The sequence below is a fragment of the Miniopterus schreibersii genome (genome assembly GCF_964146895.1).
Source record: "Miniopterus schreibersii genome assembly, chromosome: 5".
Lineage (NCBI taxonomy): Eukaryota > Metazoa > Chordata > Mammalia > Chiroptera > Miniopteridae > Miniopterus > Miniopterus schreibersii.
The window spans coordinates 60,665,674-60,690,790 of record NC_138106.1 but is presented as its reverse complement, the minus strand read 5'-3'; the positions used below and the strand labels follow the sequence as shown (position 1 = coordinate 60,690,790).

The following is a 25,117-nucleotide window of genomic DNA, read 5'->3' as shown; positions in this document are numbered from 1 at the left end:
AGTATTGGAATTAATTGCTTTTATAATGAGACCTCCTTTATTTTGTGTATTTGGCAATAAGATCTTTTAGCAGTTACAATAATTTCAGCATATAACTTGTATTAAATCTACTTGTATTTTCAAGTGTTGCTCTGAACTGCCTTCTAAATACTAAGAACATGGAAAATCTCCAGCGCTAACACTGCCCTTCCTCAGCACGAGCACAGACACATCATCATTGTGACTGTTTTACTACAAGTTGGACTCCCTGGGCTTTTAAAGAATGGCATTCAAACTGTAGCAAATTTTATCTTATAACAGGAGAAAACTGTAAAATTTGTAAAACTCAAAAATAGCTAGTAATAGACATGAACACCATGTGAATAATGTACCCATGTGAAGAAATAAGATTAGCAAAAAATGCTTGCCTCATATACAGGTATATTTGAATTTAACACAGACTGGTTAAATCCACTTATTTCTGATGAACCATCATTAGATATCAAGTGTTACATCTGAAAAGCTTTACTCCTCTCCCCCACATTTGTGTAACTGTCTTAAACACTTGGAAGGCTCTTTGTATATGCAGATATACATATGCACACATCCTTCATCAATAAAATCATAGTTTTGAATTCTTTAGAAACATTTATGTATAAAATTTCTATGCAAAGACTAAGTCACGATCAGTCATTTAGATCACCATAAAGACCAGAGAAATTGAATTTATACAGTGTAGCAATTATATCAGAATCCTCAATGGCCATCTTAGGCCTTAATAAAAGCACATTACTGCAAAATAAGGGCTATTAGAATCTTAAAGGCACATAGCATACAGTCTCAAGTTTTGGATAAAAAGACCAAATCCAGGAGGCAAGCCCAGGCCCTCTGCTGGTGTGAAATTAACAAGTGGACAGCTTGGTAGCCCTGTGAACAAATATCTTGTTGGGAAAAGTATGTGTTTTCTGTGGCTTGACCTTGTTTGTAAAGAGTGTTCAGGGAGTAGGTTGAAATATTTGATGTTGCAGCTAGCTGAAGCTCTCAGAGTAATAATCAGGCCTATTTTATCACTCAGGTAAAAGCTGGTTCAGGCTTCTGGTAAATGCCTATTTGGGGATATTTCAAAAGGTTTGTGACTCAAAGTTTATCCTTAGAATTTCTAGTGTAATGCTAATTGGAATTCCTATCAGTTGAAATCATACATGTGAATGATTTCCTCTGGGCTTGACAATACCCACATATTAAGAAAAAAACTGTAAAGAAGCTGTGAAAATAGAACATTTTGGCCACAACTCTTTCCATAACTTGAGTATATGATTCTTTAATCCAGAGCTGGTGCTACTGAATATGTTATTTTAAATCAGTCATGGTCCTCTCCTCAAAGTTGTATTTTAACATTATTTCCTTAAGGGATTTGCTTCCTTCTTTTATATAGAGGCTGTCAGATACTGTCTCCCCTTGTTCTTGACTTTCACATTTTTTTACCAATCTGGAAATCTATCTACCCTTTTGACTATAGTGCTTCGTTGGCTAACCATGGGGTATATCTAAAACCTTGTAAAGACCAGAAGTAAACAGGTAAGAGAGCATGGACCAAAATTTGAAAAGGCTAGTAAAATTTTCTATGTTCTCCTGAGTTTTATTCAAGTGTTCAAACTTACAGAAGAATTTTAGCATCTCCCAAGCATGTCATCAAGCATATAAGAACTAGGTTGGTAATTCTCAAATCAGCCATTACTTATTTTGATTCAGAAGTTACAGAATATAAGGTGTCCCCCAAAATGTATACACACACTTTGAATAATTATAAAGGCAGTGTTTATTAAAATACATTTCATTTTCAAAACTGAGCTATCAGCTGTTAAAGCGTGTACATTTTTGGGGACACCGTGTATATGGCTATCACGAATAACAAACCTGTGAACTGAGGTTTGAGCTGGACAAAAATATTGTTCATATGAGTATGGCCTGTTCTTCTACTTGCGGCCAGCAGTGGAGCGGAGCACTGCAAGGTAGCCCTAAATAAGCTATGAAAATTATAGTTTGGTGCTAATATTAATTCTAAAGAGATTTTGTCCTTTATGGAGAAATAAGAGAATGTGGCATTACAGTGTATGTAGAGATTTCTCCCTTGTCTCTAAGGCAAGACAAAAGTTAGAGAATGAATAAATTTTGCACCACAGAACACACTTTACTAACTGATCAAAGATGACACTACGGCTTTTCTTATTTTCCATGAGGTGATTTTGTAGGTGTTCCTCTCATAATACAAGCTTTAAAAGCAACAAAGGTGATAAAAATACTTTCTTAGGCTGGCGGTGCTCCTTGAATTATATAATAAAAAGGTGCTCCCCAAAGCACCACGTAAACGGAAGGTAGTGCTACTGTGGTCAGCCAGCTCACCTGAGGACGGAGGAAGCTGATCATAATCCTGTGAGGTTCTGTTGGCTTTGACGGTCTCACCTGGCAACCTCCTTGCAGGAGGCAGAGGAACTTGGCCGCTTGCAGGGTCAAAAAAGGGATCTTAAAAAACAAAGATAATTTTCAGATTAGAATGACTGTCTCTGCTGGTTGACTGAAGAGAAAAATTCTAGAAAGTCTCTATAAAGATCCAGTTTTGGAAAATTACTTTTTAAATTTATTTTATGACTCATATTAACAATTTTTAATCTGCCACCCTGCTTTTCCCATTTATTCCTAGATAATAAAGACAATTTTATATTTATATTCTCAGATCTCATTTGATTGTAAAATTGTTGTTAAAACTTCTAATTTTTATTTTCTCTCCCAATTTTTCCTGTACAATGAATAGAAACTTATAAAAGTAATAAAAAAAAAACACAAAAAAGTATGTTGAATTTTGCTATAAGAATATTTGAAATCAGTTAATCACTCTAATTCACAGGCAGACAGTGTATAAATTGGACATTACATTTAGGATTTGTGAGGATTAAATGAATTTATGTACGTGATATCTGTACATATAAGGTACTTTTTAAAATAACACTACATTGGGCATCCTACGTAAAAACTGTTAAATGGCTCACTGAATAGTAAATTTAATTGTTAAAAGTTGTACTATTAGTAAGGTTTGAACATATAGTAATATGTGATTTTTTAATTTTTTTTACTACCTTGGCAGTCAGAGAGGAGGCATTTGAAATAGTGAAAAATATAAACTGTAGACAAAATTTACTATTCATAATGGTATTTATAAACTGGAACTAAAGACAGAAAGAGATTTTGTCAATGCTACTGTATCAAATTGTTAGGACCATAAACTTAACTGGTTTAAATCCACAGAAGATTCCTTTCCTGCCTGGAGGAATATTTCCTCCGCAATCTTTGGCTCCCTGGTAACTTAGGTGGCCACCTCTTCCATAGCGGGCCCGCTTCTCTCCCTCGCCTTTCTTCCTTTCATGTCCGCCAGGGACCTCATCTTATCCTGTTTGAATTTTCTCTCCCAGCACACACGCAGTACCAAGAACACTGCCTCGCAAATTAGCTTGGACTTCATAAGTGTTTACTCTTAAGTATAAAAAGTAAATGCAAACAGATTGATTTTTCAGAAATTCAAAATCAAACACCTGAATTTCACTGACAAATCCGTGAAATCTGAATTGCTAACATAAGGCTAAAATTATAAATATTAAGGACCTAATTATATTTCATTGTTTTAACTTCCATTAAGAATATGTAGGAGTTTGATTATTTAAGAAGGTAATGCATGATTTATATCAATTTTTGACTAGATAATGTAAGGCAAGAGTTGAAGTCCTTAATTATTTTTTCTCCTATTTGAGTACAGTAATTATCCCCAGCTTTGCTGGAGACTTTCTGGCTAAGCAAGGCTACTTAACTTGCTTTCATTAATTTCAAGATTAAAATGAGTCTTAGGTTTTGAGCTTTCAATATTTGAAGAGCCAGTGATTCAACCTCATTAATTCTGCTGAAATGTTCTAAGAAGATAAATCAAATTCCATGCAACAAATGTTAATCTTTAATTAGGAAGAGGAACCAAATGTAATTTCTACACAAATTTAGAAATTTCCCTAGGATTTAGATTTGTTCAATAAAATTTACTTTCAGTTCTTGTGCAATCTAAAACATCACTGATATAACAGGTTAGAAGAAAGACTACTTTTACAATTCATACACGTTTATTTCCTTAGGGGTAATTTATAGGCTTGTCAGATATCCTTATGCTATTTCTAATCATTTACTTATTTAAGGCTAAACATTAGATTCTGAATACACTGGAGAGTCATAAATAGACTACTCAATACACAGTTGTATGGTATTTCACTTAAAAAGTCACTAGATACACTAATATTATTACCATAAATAATAAAAATATTTATAGTTCAGTTCTGAATCAGTCCATGTTCTGTCACACTTTTATAGCAAGTTGTAAAGTTGGAACATTCGTGCTTCAATGAAAAAAGATATACACAGAATACAATAATTAACTGTCTCCTGATATGGAAAAATTGAAAAGCAATAAAGTTTTTAAAAGTAACCCTTCAAAAAGTAATTACAGTAAAATTTTATATCCACACTTAGGATTAAAACATACAAATTGAAAATACCACAGCCAGTGTACCATTATATAGTAATAAATGTTTGAGAAATGAGAACAAACATTATGGGATTAATCTGTTTTAAAAAGCAAAGTACTACTGCCTGTGAGTTATAGTATGTAATGCTAAATTTAAAATTTAATACTTATTTTGAAGATTATAAAAAACTAAGGAAAGACTATAAGTGAAAGATTTGCAAATTATAAAAGAAGTGGGAAAGATATCTGGTAAAGATGGCAGAGTAGGTAAACACTGTGTTTGCCTCCTCCCACATCAAGGTTACAATTAAATTACACAACCACCATCACCGAGAACCACCTGAAATTAGCTGCACAGAAGTCCTTAACCAAGAACACAAAGGAGCCATGTGGAGACTGGTGGGAGCGGTGGAGACGCGGAACAGGCAGGTCTCACACCCGTGGGGTGGCAATTAAGAAGTCAGGAGGGATTATCTCAGCTGCAGAGGTGACCCTGAGGGTCAAGGGGTCCCAGCCCCATTCTGAGCCCCTAAACCAGTGCTCGGAGGAGGAGTCCTCATAACACCTGGCTGTAAAAGCCAGCCTGGGATTGCATCCGAGGGAGGGCGGGCCGCTGGAGAAAAGGTGCTGCAGGTCTTAGAGCAAACGGACTCACGCTGGGCTCCAGGGCAGAGGCAGCGCTCGAGACGTGCCAGGGACCCACGGGGAGAAACTGGCTGGCTGGCGCCGGGGCCGGGGTCGGGCCAGCCCTCTCTGAGGCTGGCAGTGCTGGCACGTGCCACTGTACTTTCGTGGAGTGCTCCCCCTACCCAGCCAGCCTGGCTCACTATATGCCCACCCTGGGGACGTCCTGAGACCCTGCCTTATCCTACCATCATCCTGGCTCAGCCTCTTCCGGTGGCTTCCACACAAGCCCCTGCCTCAGCTCATGCTGCAGACTTTCCTGAAACCTCCCAAAGGTTTGCAAAAACAAGCAAGCAGTAAGTATCTGCTTGGTGTGCCCAGTACCTCTTGCTAAGCTACCCCAAGACAGGCACCATCAGTGACCAGTCTCACCTTGGCAATGTAACTCCCATTAGGCAGCCAGTCTTGGGTGGGGATGTGGCCTCAACTCATATCATAGTGCCCACCACCAGTGGCTGCCAGTCTTGGTTTGTAAAACAGCGTCTCTCAAGAACCTCCAAGGCCAGCAGAAGTAGGAACTAACCACAGATCAATCAGTCACTTTATAGCTCCTACCAGATGACCCCAAGCTGGGAACAATCAGTAGATGTACCTAACCTTGGGTGGGGCACTGTAGCCCCACCCAAGAGGCTTCAGAACAAACACACTTGGTGGCCAGTATCAGACCACACCAGAGCCCAACCAACCAGCTTCACAAATGACAAACCAGAAGGGCAGACTTGGCTGACACTAGAGTCTCACCAAAGTGACTCCTGCTCTGTGGGGTCAGCCCCTGCACAACAGCTTGTCCACTATAGTCAGAGCCCACCCTCAGACCCAGTCAGCCTGAAGGTCAAACCTACCCACTGACATGAAAACAGTAAACAAGCCCTGGCCTGCTGGCTCCGTGGGTTGGGGCATCATCCCCTACACCAAAAGGTTGCAGGTTTGGGGCATGTACAGGAGGCAACTGATTGACGTTTTTCTCTCAGATTAATGTCTCTCTCTCCTTTCCTCTCTCTCTAAAAATATCAATAAAAACATACCCTTGGGTGAGGATAAAAAAACAAACAACAAGAAAACAGTAACCAAGGCTCAACTACAACAGGAAGGCACATACAACCCACACAAGGGACATCTTTGGAGCACCAGCTCAGGTGACCAGGGAGACTGCACCACTGGGTCCCACAGAACAGCTACATAAGGCCACACTGCAAAGACTAGGCGATGAAGCAGATCTACCTAATACATAGAAACAAGCACAGGAAGTCAGCCAAAATGACGACACAAACATGTCTCAAATAAAAGAACAGGACAAAACTATAGACAAAGTACTACATGAAAAGCAGACAAGCAACCTACCAGATACAGAGTTCAAAACACTGGTTATAAGGATGGTCAATGAACACAGATGAAGAATAGATGATCTCAGTGAGAACTTCAACAGTGAGGTAGAAAAGGTAAAAATGGGTTAGAAAACAATAAAGAATGAGTCAAAATGAAGAACACAGTAACTGAAATGAAATATATATTAGAGCAGAGGATCAAATCTGCCATGTGGAAGACAAGCTAGTGAAAAGCACCCAATCAGAACAGCAAAAGGAAAAATGAATTTTAAAAAATGAGGACAGTTTAAGGGACCTCTGGGACAACATCAATGGTAACAACATTTACATCAAAGAGGCACTAGAAGAAGAAAAATAGCAAGTGATTTAAAAACAATTTGAAGAAATAATGACCCCAAACTTCCCTAATATAACAAAAGAAACAGACATACAAATCCACGAAGTACAGAGAGCCCCAAACAGACACACCCAAAGAGGCCTGCACCAAGACACATCATATTGAAAATGCCAAAGGTTAAAGACAGGGAGAATCTTAAATGCAGCAGGAGAAAAGCAGTCACATAAAAGGGAGCTCCCATTAGATAATCAGCTGTTTTTCCAACAGAAACTCTGCACACCAGAAGGGAATGGCATAAAATAGTCAAAGCGATGAAAAACAAGGCTTTCATTTAGAATCAGAGGAGTGGTCAAGAGTTTCCCAGACAAGAAAAAGCTAAAGGAGTTCATCACCACTAAGTCAGTATTACAAGAAATGTTAAAGGCCTGCTTCAAGTAGAAAAGAAAAGATAAAAAATATGAATAAGAAAATATAGGAAAGAAAAAAATTCTCACTGACAAAGGCAAACACTTAGGAAAAGCCATGGATCAACCAACTGTAAAGCTTGTACAAACATTAAATGACAAAAGTAAGATCATGCATAATTACAACAATAAATTAAGGGATACACACAAATATATGCACAAAAGTAGTGAAAAATAATGACAAAATATAAGCATGTAGGGCTGAGTAAAAATGATAGTGATTTTAGAATGCATTCAAACTTAAGCAACCATAAACTTAAAACAGACTTATAAATATAGCTTGGTTATAGCCTGTTATAAATATGAAGCACATGGTAACCACAAACCAAAAATCTACAAGAGATAAAGAAAAAGGAATCCAAATACAACACTATAGAAAGTTATCACCATACAAGAGAGAAAAACAAGAGAATAAGGAGCATATAAAACTATAAAAACAGAAAACAATTAAATAGCAGTATCTACATAACTATCAATAATTAATTTAAGTGTAAGTGGACTAAATGCTCCAATCAAAAGACATAGTGTGGGTGAATAGATAATATATCCATACATATGCTGCCTACAAGAGACAGATTAAAAGATACAGAGACTGAAAGGGATATTTCATGCAAATGGAAACCAAAAAAAAGCTGGAGTAGCAATAATTATATCAGACAAAATAAACTTTAAAACAAGGGCTGTAACAAGAGAGAAAAAGGACATTCCATAATGATAAAGGGATCAATTCAACAAGAAGGTATAAAACTCTTGTGAACATCTACACATGTAACATAGTTACACCTAAATATAAAGTAAATACGAAGGACATAAAGGGAGAGATCAAGAGTAATGCAGTAATGGTAAGGGACTTTTTAACTTCCCATTTACATCAATGGGTACATCATCCAGGCAGAAAATCTACACGGAAACAGTGGCCTTAAATGGCAAATCATACCAGAGGGCTTAATTGATATTTTTAGGACACTTCACCTAAAAGCATAAGAATATACATTCTTTTTAAGTGCACATGGAACGTTTTCCAGGACAGATCAAATGCTAGGCCACAAAATAACTCTCAATAAATTGAAGACGACTAAAGTCCAATAAAGCATCTTCTATCACAATAGTATGAAACTAGGAATCAATTACAAGAAGAAAATTGAAAAGCACACAAATACACTGGAGGATAAATAACATGCTACTACACAATGAATGGGTTAACAATGAGATAAAGGAAGAAATCAAAAGGCGCCTGGAGACAAATGAAAACACAATGACCGCAAAATCTATGGAACACAGCCAAAGCAGTTCTGAGGGAAATATATAGCAACACAGGCCTAACTCAGGAAACATAAACAACCTCAAATAATCTAACGTTACAACTAAAAGAACTAGAAAAAGATGAACAAAGCCCAAAGTGAGTAGATCACAGTGGAATAATCTAAACAGTCTAAAAAACAATATAAAGAGGTTCTTCGAAACGACTAATAAAATTGATAAACCTTTAACCAGACTCACTAAGAAAAAAACAGAGAAGACCCAAATAAATAGAATTGAAAGAGGAGCAGTGACAACAGACACTATAGAAATACAAAGAATTATAAGAAAATACAAATACATTCCAACAAACTGAACAACCTGGAAGAAACAGATAAATTCCTAGAAACATACGATCCTACAAGACAGAATCAAGAAGACAGAAAATCTATGCAGATTGATATCTACTATGAAATCAAATCAGTAATCTAAAAACTCCCTATAATCAACACACCTGATTGGCTTGTCAGTTTCACAGGTAAATTTCCCAAACTTTCAAAAATAATTGAATGCCTATGCTTCTCAAACTGTTCCAAAAAACTGAAGAGAACGGAAGGCTCCCAAACTCATTTACGAGGCCAGAATTACCCTGTTACCAAAACCAGACAAAGACACTTAAAAAAAAAAAAATTATAGGCCAATATCCCAGATGAACATAGATGAAAAATCTTCAACAAAATATTAGCTAACCAAATTCAGCAATACATTAAAAAGATCACCCATCATGATCAACTGAGATTTATTCCTGGGATACAAGGCGGTTCAGATCCAAAAGCCAATTGCTATGATACGCCACATGAACAAAATGGATAAAATGTACAAAGTCATACTGATAGATGCAGAAAAAAGATCTGACAGAATACAACATGCTTTTGTGACAAAAATGCTCAGCAAAGAAGGGATAAAGGGAACATACCTCAACTATATAATGAAGGACAGATATGACAAACACACAGCTAACACATCATGCTCAGGAATAAGACAAGGATGCCCACTTTCATTGGTTGTCCTAGCCACAGTAATCAGACAAAAAAAATGAATAAAAGGCATCCAAATTGGAAAGGAGGAACTAAAACTGTCATCATTTGTAGATGATTTGATGCTCTATATAAAGAACTCTATAAAGATTCCACCAAAGACACCTATCAGAACTAATAAATAACTTTAATAAAGAAGGATTCAAATTAATATTCAGAAATTGGCTGCATTTTCATATACCAGTAACAAAGTATCAGAAAGAAAAATTAAGAAAGCAATCTAATTTACAATTACATCAAAAAGAATGAAATAGCTAAGAATAAATTTAACTAAGTAGGTAAAATACCGGTTCTCTGAAAACTATAAGGCACTGAAGAACAAAACTGAAAACATGAATAGATGGAAGCATATACTATGTTCATGGATAGGAAGAATGAACATCATTCAAATGCCCATACTACCCAAAGCAATCTATAGATTCAGTGCAATTGCCATGATAATACCAATAACATTTTTCACAGAGCTAGAAGACATAACCTTAAAATTTATATGGAACCACAGAAGACCCTGAATAGCTAAAGGAATCTTAAGAGAACAAAGTTGGGGGTATTATGCTACCTGATATCAATCTATATGTACTACAAGGCTATATAATCAAAACAGCATGGCACTGGCATAAAAACAGACATAGATCAATTGAACAGAATAAAGAGCCCAGAAATAAATCCATGCCTTTATGGTCAGTTAACCTATGACAAAGGAGGCAAGTACATAGAATGGGGTAAACACAGTCTATTCAATAAACGGTGTTGGGAAAACTGGACAGATACATGCAAACAAATGAAACTAGACCACTTTCTTACACCACATATAAGAAAAAACTTTAAATGGATTAAAGCCTTAAATGTAAGACCTAAAACCATAAACTAGAAGAAAACATAAGCAAACTCTATAACATTGATCTTAGCAATAATTTTTTGAATATGTCTCCTCAGGCAAGGGAAACAAAAGAAAATTAAACAAATGGGACTACAGCAAACTGATAAGTTTCTGCACAGGGAAGGAAACCATCAAGCTAATGAAAAGACAACTTACTGAATAGCAATATATATTCACGTACGATATACAAATATAAGGAACTCATATAACTTAACACCAAAAAAAGAAATCATATTTAAAAATGAGCAGAAGACCTGGAAGGACTCTAATCCTTCTTTCACCAATACTATAATCGAAGACAACTCTAATAAATAAATATCCAAGGTCTTCTCTTTTCTTGGACAAACATCCTCAGCTCCTTTAACTTATTGTAGTTTACATGGTGTGGTTTGAATTCCCTTTACTATACTGGCTGCACACTTCTAGGAATATCCCCACCCAGTGATTCTTAAAATTGAGCATGCATCAGACCATGAGGGAGGCTTATGAAAACAAATTGCTGGGTCTTACTCCCAGATTTAGTAAATCCTGGGTGGATCCTATGAATCTGCATTTTAAAGATGTCCCCAGGTGATACTGACGCTGCTGGGCTGAAGACCACAATTTCAGAAGCACTGCTTTAGCCCCTCACTCAATCTTTCAACACCTGAACACAGTGGTCTCCAGGCCTCTGAGCACTGGGAAGGACCTCACCTCACTCCTTGGATCTGAACTCTGTGAGGGTGCAATCTTCAAACAGCATGAGCTTCCTTGGCAGCCACAACATGATAATGCTTTATAAAGGTCACAGTCAACAAATCCCCGTGAATACTTTTCAATACTGTTACTAATGATCTGATTTTTCTTTACATTTTACTTAAAAATAGTAACAAAACAATAAAATGAAGATATTTCAGAAAAACTTATCAGTGTTATTTATAACAATGTAATTTACCAAGATATTATGTTTTTGAACAAAATCATGCTCCTAAATATATGTAGCAAAATTTTTAAAGGTTACTAGAAAAAATTACTCAGAATCAGACACCAAGTCTAAACGTTGTCCCCATCACTATTAGACCAATACAGAGCCCTTCTAGTTCTCAGGGATGCCTTTGCACTATAAGGGTGATATTTGGACTGGATGATGTCTGCAGCACCATTTCTAAATTCTATTATTCCTTATTGCTTTTGCCATTTTTGTAATCCTTTTGCAACCGAACCAATCAAGTGACAAACAAACCTACCCAACTGCTATTTCCCCCACCCTGTTTTTTTTTCTGCCAGAGAGAGAGAAAGCTGTTTGACAGTATGACCTTAGAAATATTTTTGCATTAAGTGAAAAGTTTTCCTTGGCTTTTCTCTCCTACCTGAAGGAAGAAGGAAAAGGTCTTGTCCTGAGGATGGCCGGCTACCGGAGCCAGGAGGTTTTGAATGTTCGATGAGACTATGTCTTGCAGGAGGTGGGGGAGGTGGGAGGGATGGGGGGAGGGCATCAAAAGCACCTTCACCTGCATTTAAAGAAAGGTTAGTTATCAAGAGCAGAACTTTCATTGGTCAAAACACAGTATCAGGCCAAAGTAATGATTGATTTTCTCTTGCTGCTTATAAAGAACTTCACCTGCAGTGTTTATCCAGCTGTTCACCAATTTTGATAATGGGCACTAATTATTTTGTGGGAGTTTGGAGAGCAGCAAGCCAGACACAAACACACATGTGCATACAAACTTTTTCTATCTCCCAGGTCTTTCTATTAAAAAGCACTGCAGGTTATGAAACAGCTTATTATTCACCTGTGAACTTTATAATATTAAGACACTAGAATTTCAACTAAAAATTGTAAGTCACACCATCAAAACATAATTCTTTGTGTAACAGCCTCTAATTAGAAAATCACACTGTGCACAAAAAATTTAATGTCACTGAATAGATTATCTTTCAAAGTTTATTCCACTAGATTTTAATTTATTGAAGCTAACACTCCATATATTTCATTGTAAAAATATACAGCAAATGCACCTACAGGAGGATAGTATCTCTAAAGAGGAACAGTTAAATATAGAACTACCTTTTGTGATCCCAAAGATATTTCTCATTATTTGCGTATTTCCCAGTTTTTAGTAACTACAGAAAGAGCACCGCAGCATGCTTTGTCTATTTTTCCCCTGCCACATACACTATTCTACTCATATTTTCCTTATATTGATTCCTTAAAAAATATAAAAGTTGCAGTGTAAGCAATCTCAAATACTTTGTGAATGAAACAGTATATAAATAAACAGCTACATATTCCAGTAATAAAAACACACATGTATTTAAATTTAATGACAAACATAGAGGTATACTTAAAGAAAACAGTTTTACCACTCATCCAGCTTGCTTTTCAAAAAATACTGAAAATATTTTCTCTAATGATCATAAATATTTTTCTAACAAGATATCTAAAGGTATAGGAGAGGTAGTTCTGCTATCACTTCACCCTTCAGCTATCTGCTAAATTATCTTACTCATTCAAATCCTTTTTCAGCCTCTAAGTATCAGGCACCATGCTAGGCACATAGATAATGTGAAGATCAAAGTCATAAGGCCCTGACCCAAGGAGCTCAGATTCCACAAGGAGATCTAAGAAAAGTTCACAAATGATTCAAGGCCCCACAGATAGATATATTCATTTTAAGAGGGAAGAGAAAGAAACTAGCATTCAGCAAGGTGTTACCAAGAACAGAAAGGTCTGGGCTATCAGTGGCTCAAAAATATTTCTCAAATGGGAAGGTGGTATTTTCTAGAGAGCGCAAACAGTACGAATAAAGCATGAGATACACGAAGGCAGGGTTAAAAAGACAGGCTGGAGCATTTGTCTGCATTGTCTAATATGGTAGTCACCATCCACATGTAGCTCTTTAGTATAAATTGAACTAAAACTCAGTTCCACGATCACATATGTGAATGTAAAGATCCCTTACACCACCACGGAAAGTTCTGCCGGACAGTGCTGATCTAGATCCTGAAGGCCTGGGTAAGAGGTGAAAATCAGGGTGTAGCAGGAAGAAGGCAGAAGGCTCGCAGTCCCCCAGGTGAGAACAAAGCAGTGAACGACGGGGAGGACCGAGGGGCCTCAAGTGCAAAACAGAAAGAAAGGCGAGTAGAAGACACCGCAGTCGTATAGCTGGAAACACTGGCTGATGGTGTTTGAGGAAAAAAGCTAAAGGTTCATGTCACATTTCTGGAGTATAGTAATTCAGAGAAGCTTATAAAGGGACCTCATCATACATTATTTTACGTTATGGTGACTTGTTACTGTGAAGCCTTAGTGTGTGTGAAGGTTCTAATTGTCTTCCTCTAAAAATAGGGTGAGCAGCTTCCCACCTAGAATGAATGAACTCAGCCAGCCAACTTTAACATACATACACAGCTGTGTGTACCTCCACACAAGTACACACACCAAACACACAATAGTTTACTTCTTCGTATTAAAATCTGAAACAAAGAAATTTAGATTCTTTGCATGTGCTTTTTGCAATTCTTTGCAATGATTATAAGACAGATCTTATATGTGTGTGTGTGTGTATAATTTTCCATAATGTAACAAGTGGGACTGCGTCGTTTTACGCTGAAGTTAACAATACATACTCGTTAAGAGTTGTGTGCTGAAGATAAAGTCATGTGAACACTTCCAATCTACGAGAACACAAGTGCCTGAGCAGTGCTCCCACAGACTTCTGAAGACTACATTTAGTACATGAAGATACAACTTGATAAAGTCTTGACTGATGGCCAGCTATTAACAACACTGCTTCAACCATCTAGACGGAATAATGGTCACACGAATTTGAGAGCGACCATCACCCGAAGAATCCGTTCTAATTCAGACGGATTCAGAGCCTAGTGAGTCTGCATTACATTGAACTCTGATTTCTGATAACTCAGATATTAAAGCGAAAGAGGAGGCAGGGTGGCTCGTTAGAAAAATTTTTAAAGGTTTCAACCTAATGGAGGGATGAGAAGATCATAATCAGAGGGCGTCCTGTTGAGTGAAGAGCCATGCTTTGGATTGTCCCGGGTTGGAGGCCTGGCAGGTGGCAATGGCACTGGATCAGAGGCTGAATCAAAAACATCTCCTAGAGGATAACACAAAATCTTAATGTATTTTCAGTTCAACATTGGCAGGGAATTTTGCCTTTAAATTCTGACCATTAAGATGCAGAACACAGAGAGAATATTTATTATACATACCCTTTACATATAAGCCTAACTCAGGGATGTGTAATTTCTTCATCTCTGAAGTTGTACCATGTGTTCCATTCAATATACAATGACCGTTATCATAAGACCTAAAGCGGAGATCAGAGGATAAGAGTCATAAGGGTAATCACTTTCCACGCAAACGTCATTTGGGAGGGTGATGGGAACTAGCAACCCAGCTCATATTCTAAAGTTTGAAAATAAATATAATTAAATTGCTTTTTTGGAAAAAGCACAAGTAATATTATTTAGATACTCTTAAATATTTTTATAAAGCAGAAGTAACCCATTGAAAACATATAAATCTCTTTTTTAGTATAACCAAAGATTACAATGATCACAAAAATTGTTGCTACTCAAAATACACCTTTGAAATTAACATGTTTTGAAAGAGTTCACTAATACTTTAACTTTTTAAAGAAAAAAAATGTAATAAAGCAGAAAACATGTTAACAGTCCCAATGATTTCATATGTTGATAATAAAATATTTTTATCTCTGTAATTTAAGCTCTCCTTATGCTACACTAGAGCCCATCAAAAATGGAGAATTATTAAATGATCAGTAATTGCATTAAAATTCTGATAGGCATATTCAGATACCTAGAGTCTATAATTTCTCTGCTGCCATGAACAAAACGCTGGCACTTCTGACAACTGTACAAAAATTACTTTAGCAAAAGTCTTGAGTACACAACAAATATTTTGATCTAGGTGTCTATAAAAGATACTTACTAAAAAGTATTTCTGTTGCTGAAATCCTACTACGAACATAATGGATAAAATTGGGGTTTGGGAAGACAGCACCAGGAAGAGAAAACACAGAGCATGTTTTGTCTTCAGAACATAGCTGTGTAACAATGAACTCTGCTCATTAACTTCTCACAAAGAGCTATATAGAAAGCAGAGTTTATATTTTACTTTTCTCTAGTTTACTCCGAATTCTTGGGGCAAAGTAGAAGTACATACATAATGAGGAGATAGTGGATATTTGAATAGTTATTTCAAGAGTGCTTCATCTGAAATTCATTTCCATTCTCTCTGGTGGCCACCTCTCTTCAAGGGGCCAGAGATGGTTCATTTAAAAATAGTTAGCATGTACTGAATTTTCGTAATGATGGATTTTTACTGAAACTGAACTGAATTATTCATCTACTGTTTAACTTTTTCCACTTATTGACAATTTACCTCTCCTGATGTTCCAAAGGGTAGGGGAGGGTGGAACAGAGGAGAAAGAACTGTTTAAGCTTAAAAAGTGCTTTGTAGAGGACATAAGAAGATACTTCATCCATCAGCTTCCAAGAACAAATTAGATAAAAAATGTGCTCCAATTAAGTTTAGGGATTATCAACATTTATTACTTCTCTATAACAGTACAAAGATGGTAATAGTGGTCATAATTCAAATTTATTTTCTAGAATTGGGAGGCCTGCCACCAAATAGCTCATCCAATATGATGTGACAATTAAAATTTAAAGTATTAAAATTATACCCCTCACTTCTCCAGCAATGAAAAATAATGAGATACCATGTGGACAGAAAAAGCTCATCTTATTTCAGTTTTTAAACATTACTTCACATTTGTAAGAGTCAAAGGAACCGAAAATTGTAACAAGTTGTATTTGATGTAATGGAAAAACTTTTTCTCTAATACAAGCAGACATTTGGTTCTTCTGATACAACAAATTGCCTCTCAGTTATTTGTCTTCTCAATGATACTATTTTAGAAGCAAATGTCTTAAACACCAGCAATTAACAAGAAATACTTTGGTCCTTGCTTTGAAATATGAAGTCCTGGACTTCAGAATATTAATAATCCCAGTTAATATCTCTAGAATGTTGATAATTCTAACCAGGATCACTCATTAAGACAGATTTCTAGTTAAAATGAAGATTTGGTTCTCTTTTTCCAAGCACTGCATTTTCTACCTCAGTATGATACTCGAAGGCATTAAAACATTTTTAGATTTCTCATCTGAAAAGGGAACACTACACACATAAAATGCTTTCCGTTGATTAACTTGACCTCAAAAGGAAATGGTACACTAAGTAAAGATGACAGAGATGACTGAAGTGTTCAACGGCTCTCCTATCTCTCAGTCTATCAAGAGATACTAGAAGGCAGAAGGCTGGGCCACCCGCAGCAGCTGAACCCTAGTCTATGTTCCCAGCATGGCTCCAGGGATATTATTATACAAAGAAAACTGGGGCTTAGAAAGTACGTTTTGAAACTGCGATTTCACTTATTGAGTACATCACATATGTCAGTCTTCTAAAAAATAAACAATATTATGTTATGGCTTACTAATTCAGTTACATAAATGCAGAATTATCCCTCTACCTATAGACAAACTAATATTTCAATACACAACACCCATTTTTAATAACTTACATCAATGAAACTGCTATTTCAAAGATCAAGAATGTCTCTATTATAGTAAAATAAATAACTGACAAGAAAAAATACTATTCCTCACATTCTTATTTGATTCAAGCAAAAGTAAAATAGGACCTGATAAAAAGCAGTTAAGAGAAACAATTTCAGTGTGTTTTTTTCCTTCAAGATCTGACTAGAAGGAGGTAGCATATCAAGTTGGGAAATGATCATAAATTATAGTAACCTTTTTACATTATGACGAAAAATTCTAAGGATGGTTGGCAAAATACCTCAGTTTCTAAGCCGTAATCTTTCTTCATGAGATATGCACTTTAAACTGATAAAATGGGTTGAAAATAGCTTATTGAAAATTCATGCATTAATCACCACTATAGGTAACCTACAGCAAAGTTTTATCAGAGTATGATTTGTTTTTGGGGCGAGAGAGGGGCAATAAAGTGTCACAATAGACTTACTAGTCAACTAATTTAGTCAAATGACTTCCTGAAAAATCTGTACCTTTTAGTTTTCTCTGAAAGTAATTCAGAAAACAGTATATAGAAAGAAGAGGCTTTGAGCAAAAAATCAAGGATTTTTAATAAACAGATATGATTTAATTGCTTAGAAACAAACACCATAATGATGATGCTGATGCAGATGTGAGGTGATTAAAAGGTGCCCACAGTCTTACCTAAGAGGTTTTACATTATGACAAGGAGATGGTTGTGAACTCGGGGAAACAGGATGGGATGAAGGAATCTTATATTCATCGTCATCTTCCTCTGCCGGCTCTCTTGTTTTCTCTGAAAGAGAATTTGCTAATGGACCAGTACACCTACCAGAGGGGAAAAAAAATCCAGTCTAGTGTAAGCATTGTAATTTAGAACAAGTCCAATATGACATACTCAAGTTAAAGAAGCTACGCTGTCATATGTATTCATTTTTCAATTACAGGGTAACATCAGAAGGGCTGTTCTTAAGCTAAGTACAAATGAAAGGATTTGCAATCTTCTGTTAAAACTCCATTGTTGAAATAAAAGAATTGTTATATTCAAAATTTTAAATGGCATGGTAAGAAAAACTAGTAAACCTGTCAAATGAAATGGTCTTGGAGTTGTAAGAGAAAATGCATAAAATTATTCAAAACAAAACTACTAAAATATTAACATTTTGTTCCAGTAAGTTAAGATATATATATATATAATCATATATGCATGGTAGGTTTTATATATTAATGAAGTTTTTACAGAAAGGTCAAACTTTCTGTCTCTTTTGAATATTACCTATAGTTGAAAAAAATTCAGCTTAATTAAATGAAACAATTCTTCCTGTGAAGTCATAATTCTAATTGTTAATTTTTCCCCCCAAATACAACAAGAACTAAAAATGACTGAAAGAATTGGAAGTAGATAATGAGAGGACTGATTAAGTTGTTGAGGTACAGTACATTTATTTTTTCTGGCTTACATTCCCTGGCTAAGTAAGACGAACACCTAACATTAAAAGAAATGTTCAAGCATCCATGAGAGTAAATAAATAAAACAAAGCCAAGCAAACAAAAACCTACTATTTTTCATAGGTGGTGTTACTAGAGCTTAACCCTTGCCGATGCAAGAGAAAAATACCAAATTAGAAACGCACAAACCTATCAACTTTAGGACAACCAACCAGTTTACAAGACATTGGAGATACACATGGAGCCAGAGCTTTCAGTTAATCAACATGAACCTCATGACAAATCTATTTCATTAAATTAAAAAAAAAAAAAAAAAAATCTTTGTGACTGCAATTTTCAAGCACCTTCTGTAGAGGGAGCATGAGGCCTTTGGTACATCAGCCATCAAGCAAGCCTGAAATCACTTTTCCATTTTGATATCTTCCCACAGTTAGAATGAAAACAATTTTAAGGGCTTTCTTTGTGCCCATTACAAGACGAAATTTTGAAAAACCTTAAGGTTTTCAAATTTCAGTAACATAACTGAGTCTCTAGGAAGTTGAGAGATTAAAGAAACATTTCTTATAAGATTTTCAAAAGTGTATTTTACCCATTTTTGGAGACTTTTTCAGTGCCGATTTTGAATTCTTGTTTGAGCGACCTTGGAATTCAAATGACAGTTCACGGGGTGAAAGCACAGTGATGCTGTGGCAATGTCCACTGTCAGTGCCCAGAGCACAAGCTAATGACCTTAGTAATAAACTAAGGATGAGCCCTTCCATGGTGTAACCTTGGCAAATGAACATTCTAAATGAAGGCCTGTGAGGAAATGGGCTGCAAAGCGATGACTCCATGGACCGGAGGAGGTATTCCAAACACTACCTTTCCACAAACTCTTATAAACAGGAATATGTTAATTTAGCTAACTCAAGGCCCAGAACGAGTGTTATTAGCAAATGAAATGAGAAAAATACATACCCTTTCTATGCCCTAATATACTTTCATTCGTAATGAAACTTGGTCCTATGCAATTCAAATATATATACTGTATAAGAGAAAAAGACCTATTCGCCAAATATGCACCAACCGCATCAACGTCAGGGATATTCTACCACCTGCCTGTTTCAGGTGACTTCCAAAGATTCCAGTTTCTAAACAAGCACTGCCTGGTGAGGCTACAACAGATAACTTTGAAATCACATCTGCTGTGTCTGACTGTATGTTCCCTTCAGTGGTAAAGAATCTCACCCGGGTAACTTGCCCCTACTCTTCCTCTTTGCTGCAGATCAGCAGAGGGAGTATTTCTGGAGGAATGGAAACCAAAGCCGGGAAGGCCAGGCGCACGACAGGGAGGGGCTACGGGAAACCCCTGCACCCTCTCCTCAATTTTGCGCTCAGTCTAAAACTCCTCTAAAAAAATAAAGTCTTAATAATAAATGTGATGGAAGAGGAAGGTATGAGTAAGATAAAGAAGTTGAATACGAAACACGGAAAGAGAAATCTCAATTCACGCGGACCATCACAGTGCGTTTCATTGCACGTGGGCTCTTTTCCCCCCTCACAAACCCATCCAAGAAGCAGGTTCAATTTCAGCTGCAGCTAAACACGTGGCAGGATAATTAGCTTAAGAATATTCACTAGTTATCATGTACGTTCACTTTTGGCAGCGGAGAAAATATCTAAGTTTGGGACGTGGGCAAACCTGCAGTCGGTGCTTTGGCTCACGGGAGATCTTCAGGATCCCGAGGGGTAAAATGAGCAGTGCCGTTCGCCTGGTTCGCACTGAGGCTCCCGCAGGCCATCGACCGCTCACACCCGCCACCCAGCTCTGCAGGACCATCCTGCGTCCACGGGCGCCCTGCGCTGGGCCGTCGTCCCCGGGGCAGGGCACTGGGAATGCGCAGCCGGCCTCCCCGCACCTGCACCGTCACTCGCTGTGTGCCAGCTACCTGAGCCCTCAGCGAGTGACATGCATTTGTCATGCGCGCCTTTGACCTAACGCCGGTCTTAGGGAGTTTTACATTTTGAAACTGAAGGCTCGCAGGTGCTGCATTCCTACTGTGAGGCATCCAGGTGGGGCGAAAGTAGGTTTACAGTTGTATGTGAAACGGAGTTTATGCTTGCATTATTACTTATTAGTTATTGTGTTATTTTCCACACGAATAACTGTGAACCTTCTTCTGCCCAACCTGTGTACTCTGAGGGGTGACCCTCTACGTATCCCATTGGCTTCACCTATATAACATCCTCCAAACATCACCCTACCAGTTCTTTATTTGAGCAATTCTTTTATTTACTGGGGTGACATTGGTTAATAAAATTACATAGGTTTCAGTTGAACAATTCTTAATACCTCAGTCCACCAGCTTTTCCAGAAGAAAAAAAAAAGCAAAGTAGAAACTTCCAGCTTTATTTTCTCTACATGAATCCCTGTGACATTGTCCCATGACACAACCATGTCCCTTCTATTGTGTGTATTCAGTGTATGCTTGTCCACTGACATTGTATTTTTTATATATTCATCTATGTCTCACTTTTATTTCTGTCGTGAATTGCAAAATACTTAAGGGTAGACCATGAGTCAACAAAGGCCTGCCATGGTATGTGTCCGGGCGAGAGCCCACTAGCTTTTAGAGGAAAATTAATGAGTGCTTATTAGAGAGAAATACATGGCCAAGCAGTTAAGGGAAAGAGAACGATCATTTTTAGGATCCTTTCATAACCTAGAAAAGCATTTTAAATATATTACTTTGCTTGTTTTCAACATGTAAGTTTCTTTATTTAAGAATATCTGAAAAGAGGGTATTAAAGAATATTTTATTAAAACAGAATCTTTAGAACCTTCAATGGATATTAGTCTATCTTTTTTTGTAGCTATCCCAGTCCTAACAGAGGAAACACCTAACTCGGAGAAATCACAGTCCAGAGAAGTGGTAACACAAATAGAGCTGTATGTGAAATGACTGCACATGAGCCACATGTAAGTCATCTCCCCAGTATATCAGAGTGAGGCATGTAATATATGTACTGATTTTGAGGGTTCTTTCATGACATCAAGGAAAGTAAATGTGGTATATTATTAGGTTTAATAATATATTTTAATCATAAGCATTTTCACTGACTTGTTTTTAAATTGGAGAATCAAATTTCATGTTACATTTTTAAATTTACTTATTCAGGACCAGTATTATTTCTAACACCTTTAGGGGCTTGTGTTAGCAATCAAAAAGATAAATGCCAAGGAAACTTATACCTTTCTTGAGAATCTAATTTTCCAATACACATCAAACGTTAAAGACTTCATGATGATATTTAAAGTGGCATTAGTTGCAATAGCCAAAAAATGGGATCTGTCCTAATGTTCCTCAGTGGAGGTGTGTTTTCCATGAAATACTTACTCTGAGCAATAAAATGAACAAACTATAGATACACCCGACAGCATGGATAAATCTCAGATGCATCACCCTCACGAGAAAGAAGCCACATTCAAAAGGCTGCATACTGTATGATTCTACTTATATGACCTCCTGGGGAAAAAACAACTCTGTGAACATAAATCAGATTGGTAATGTCCAGGAGTTTGGGTGAGAAGAGAAATTCACACAAGATGGGGATGTTTACTGAGTGATGAGTTCTATATCTTGATTGTGGTGGCAATTACATGACTATGCATTTGTTAAAACTCACAAAATTGTACATTAAACAGGGTGAGTTTTATGGTGTATAAATTATGCTTTAACAACTGGAAGTTTATTTTAAAATTTAAAACTTATTTTAACTCATTTAAGATATTGCCCATAAACATCTTTCACAAACAAATATGCCTTCAAAACCTTATTTAATTCTAGTTTGAGCCTATAGAGAAATGTTACATAAACATAAGAAATGCTTGAATGTGGAGGAATATGTGAAGATGCCCTTAATATGAAAATAAAATTACTTTCTTCTAAGCCTACACATTTTCTATCAATTGGATCAATATGTTCATGGAGAGATGGAGAATATATGGTAGGTATATGCCTCTGTGGGACAAGAGAGGGACACTGTAAGGAATATAATTTAGATTGCATCTTTAAATAGAATCCAGTGGCTCACGTGTCTGTCTAAGGCTACCTAGTTGTTTGTGATCATAAATTACAGGTAACAGATTTGTCAGACTTCTGGGGTTAATGTTAAAATCAGTTCCCATCATAGCTTTTAGTCAGAGAAAAGGAAAGATTAGTGGAATTAGTGGCATTCCCCCACCCAGATTATAGCCATCCTCCAAATGTCATTTTCCTACAAAAGAAGAGGGGGGGATAACAATTCTATCTGAACTTAGAAATTATAATACTAAAATAAAAAGAAGTATAATGCCCATAATTATTTTGTACCCTTTCCACACACTACTAGTTTAAGACTAGTTTAAAATGATATAGTTGCAGCCCTCAATTCTTTTTATCAACATGTCAACAGTAGGTTCCAGAGATTCACCCACAAAACACTAGAAAACCTATGTTAGGACAGTCAAGCTGTTCTGTGGGAGATGTAAACAAAACTTAAGTTTTTTTCTGCATAATCACTTTGATTTATAAATTAAGTCTGAGTTTCAAATACTGAATCATACCCAAATGCACAAACATTTCTACATGATCCACCAACGAAAGAAGAATTCCATCGCTGTCACAATGAACAAAGTGAAAAGAAGGACCCATTCCACACCATCCTCTATACCATGTCAACTGTTATTTACAGGGGACTGCTATCCTTGATAACAGTGCGCCTTTCCATCTACCAAAGGCAAAGTAATAAAAATAGTGCATCATCTTAGCATGTCTTAAAAAGATTTTAAGGTAATAGAATGAAAGCTGGTTCAAAGACAAAAAGGCAACAATGTTCATTCCCTATGGTTGACTAAGGTTAATAAAATTGGGTTCTTAATTACAGCTTTCCCTTCCATTAAAAACGTTTCTACCACATTATATTTAACTCAGTGATACTAATTTCTTATTGAACATAAACTGGATTAATGTAAAACTAAGTACACATTGCCTACAGAAATCCTCAGGTAAACAACAATAGAAAATGCTTTGCTGCTCTTTTGGCTTTAAGCATGAGAAAGGAAGCCTGGTGTGCACCATATACAAGATGAAGAAAGCCCATCAGGCTCATTACCCTTAAGTTTTTAAAAATTACCGTGTGATACTTGTTTTAATAGATTCTGTGGCTTAGTACTTTTTCCTTTTTCTGTTATTTAAGCTCTAGTTAAAAATAAAGCAAAATAAAACAAAAACTTTACTTTTTATGATGAATTTGCCCATCATTTCAATCAAATTGGTCTAACTACAGTTTTACACTCTATGGACCATTTTGGCCACTATTTACAGACAACCACACACCCAGGTGTGGACCCCTTAGATGACTCTCACTAGAAGGGGGCAGGAGTTGAGGCTGCATTCACAAATCTACACTTCTAGTTTATTTTCCCCAGCAGTTTGGTATATAAAAGAAAATCATAATAACCAATAACAGATAATGTTTACTAAAGTTTTGCTAGACAGAAATGTTCTAAACATGTTTTCTACAATACCAACATTTCAGGGATAAACGGTATATAGTTATCTTGAAGGTGATACTTTAAATATATATGTCCCTACATTGTTAAAAATCTCACTGAGTTACATTCATATGTCTAAGAATGTAACCAATCTACTAAATTTGGCACAGGCCATGTAGAAGTGAATTTATCAGCTTTAGATACTACTACTGAAATGTTTCCCTGCAAGGTGTTTACATGTCATAGGCATTTGGTGACTTGTTACACCACGAACCTTAGCACACATGTCAGGACTTAATGGGCAGCAGAAGTCAAACCACTACTGCATTTTCTTTCCCAGTCTTCATTTTCCTCTACCTTTCTTACCTTTAAAACCCTAAGATGAGACTGTTCACTCATTCATAAGGGTGCCAGAATTGGAGCCAACTTGACAGTAACAACTGAAATATTTACCTGAATACAATATAAAGTTTAAAACTTAGATGGTATGGCCAGCCAACATCTCTGTTTGGATATGTGTTGCGTAATAGGCATCCCAAACTCAAAAGATCTTTATCTCATAATTTTACCACCTCTGCCCATGCCTACACATGCCCCTTCTCTGATCTTCACTTTGGTAAATGGCACCAACCATTCACCTAGTTTTTTTAGCCAAAAACCTACGTAAGTGTCATACCTCACAGACATCCAATTTATTAGCAGGTATTGCTGAATCCAAATGGAACCCAAAGCTGACCCTGTGACTCCCTCAGCATCGTGCCCATCAGAGCCCTGCTGTCTCACTGGCCTAGCACATCAGATGACGGCAAGTCTCCACTAGTCTCCCTGCTCCCACTTCTGCTTTCCTAAAGACAATTCTCCACAGAGCAGCCAGTGAAAATCTTCAAAAACAAACTGGCACCATGTCATAATGTTGATCAAAATCTTCCAATGGGTCCTAAAACTAACCAAGCCAAAGTTCTTAGCATGGCCTTAAAGGCAGCAGGC

At 36.7% G+C, this 25,117-nt stretch overlaps 1 protein-coding gene across 2 annotated transcripts in view; it reads right to left on the bottom strand.

Annotated features, from left to right (window-relative positions):
* Nucleotides 1-25,117, bottom strand: part of CBLB (Cbl proto-oncogene B) — a 189,668-nt gene that overhangs the window by 5,772 nt on the left and 158,779 nt on the right. For both annotated transcript variants that reach the window (XM_081138560.1, XM_081138561.1), the window contains exons 14-18: nt 17,851-17,994; nt 14,776-14,873; nt 14,529-14,660; nt 11,913-12,053; nt 2,383-2,502 (exon numbers count right to left, since the gene is read on the bottom strand). In XM_081138560.1, coding sequence (XP_080994686.1) covers nt 2,383-2,502; nt 11,913-12,053; nt 14,529-14,660; nt 14,776-14,873; nt 17,851-17,994 — 635 coding nt within the window. The remainder of the gene's footprint in view (nt 1-2,382; nt 2,503-11,912; nt 12,054-14,528; nt 14,661-14,775; nt 14,874-17,850; nt 17,995-25,117) is intronic.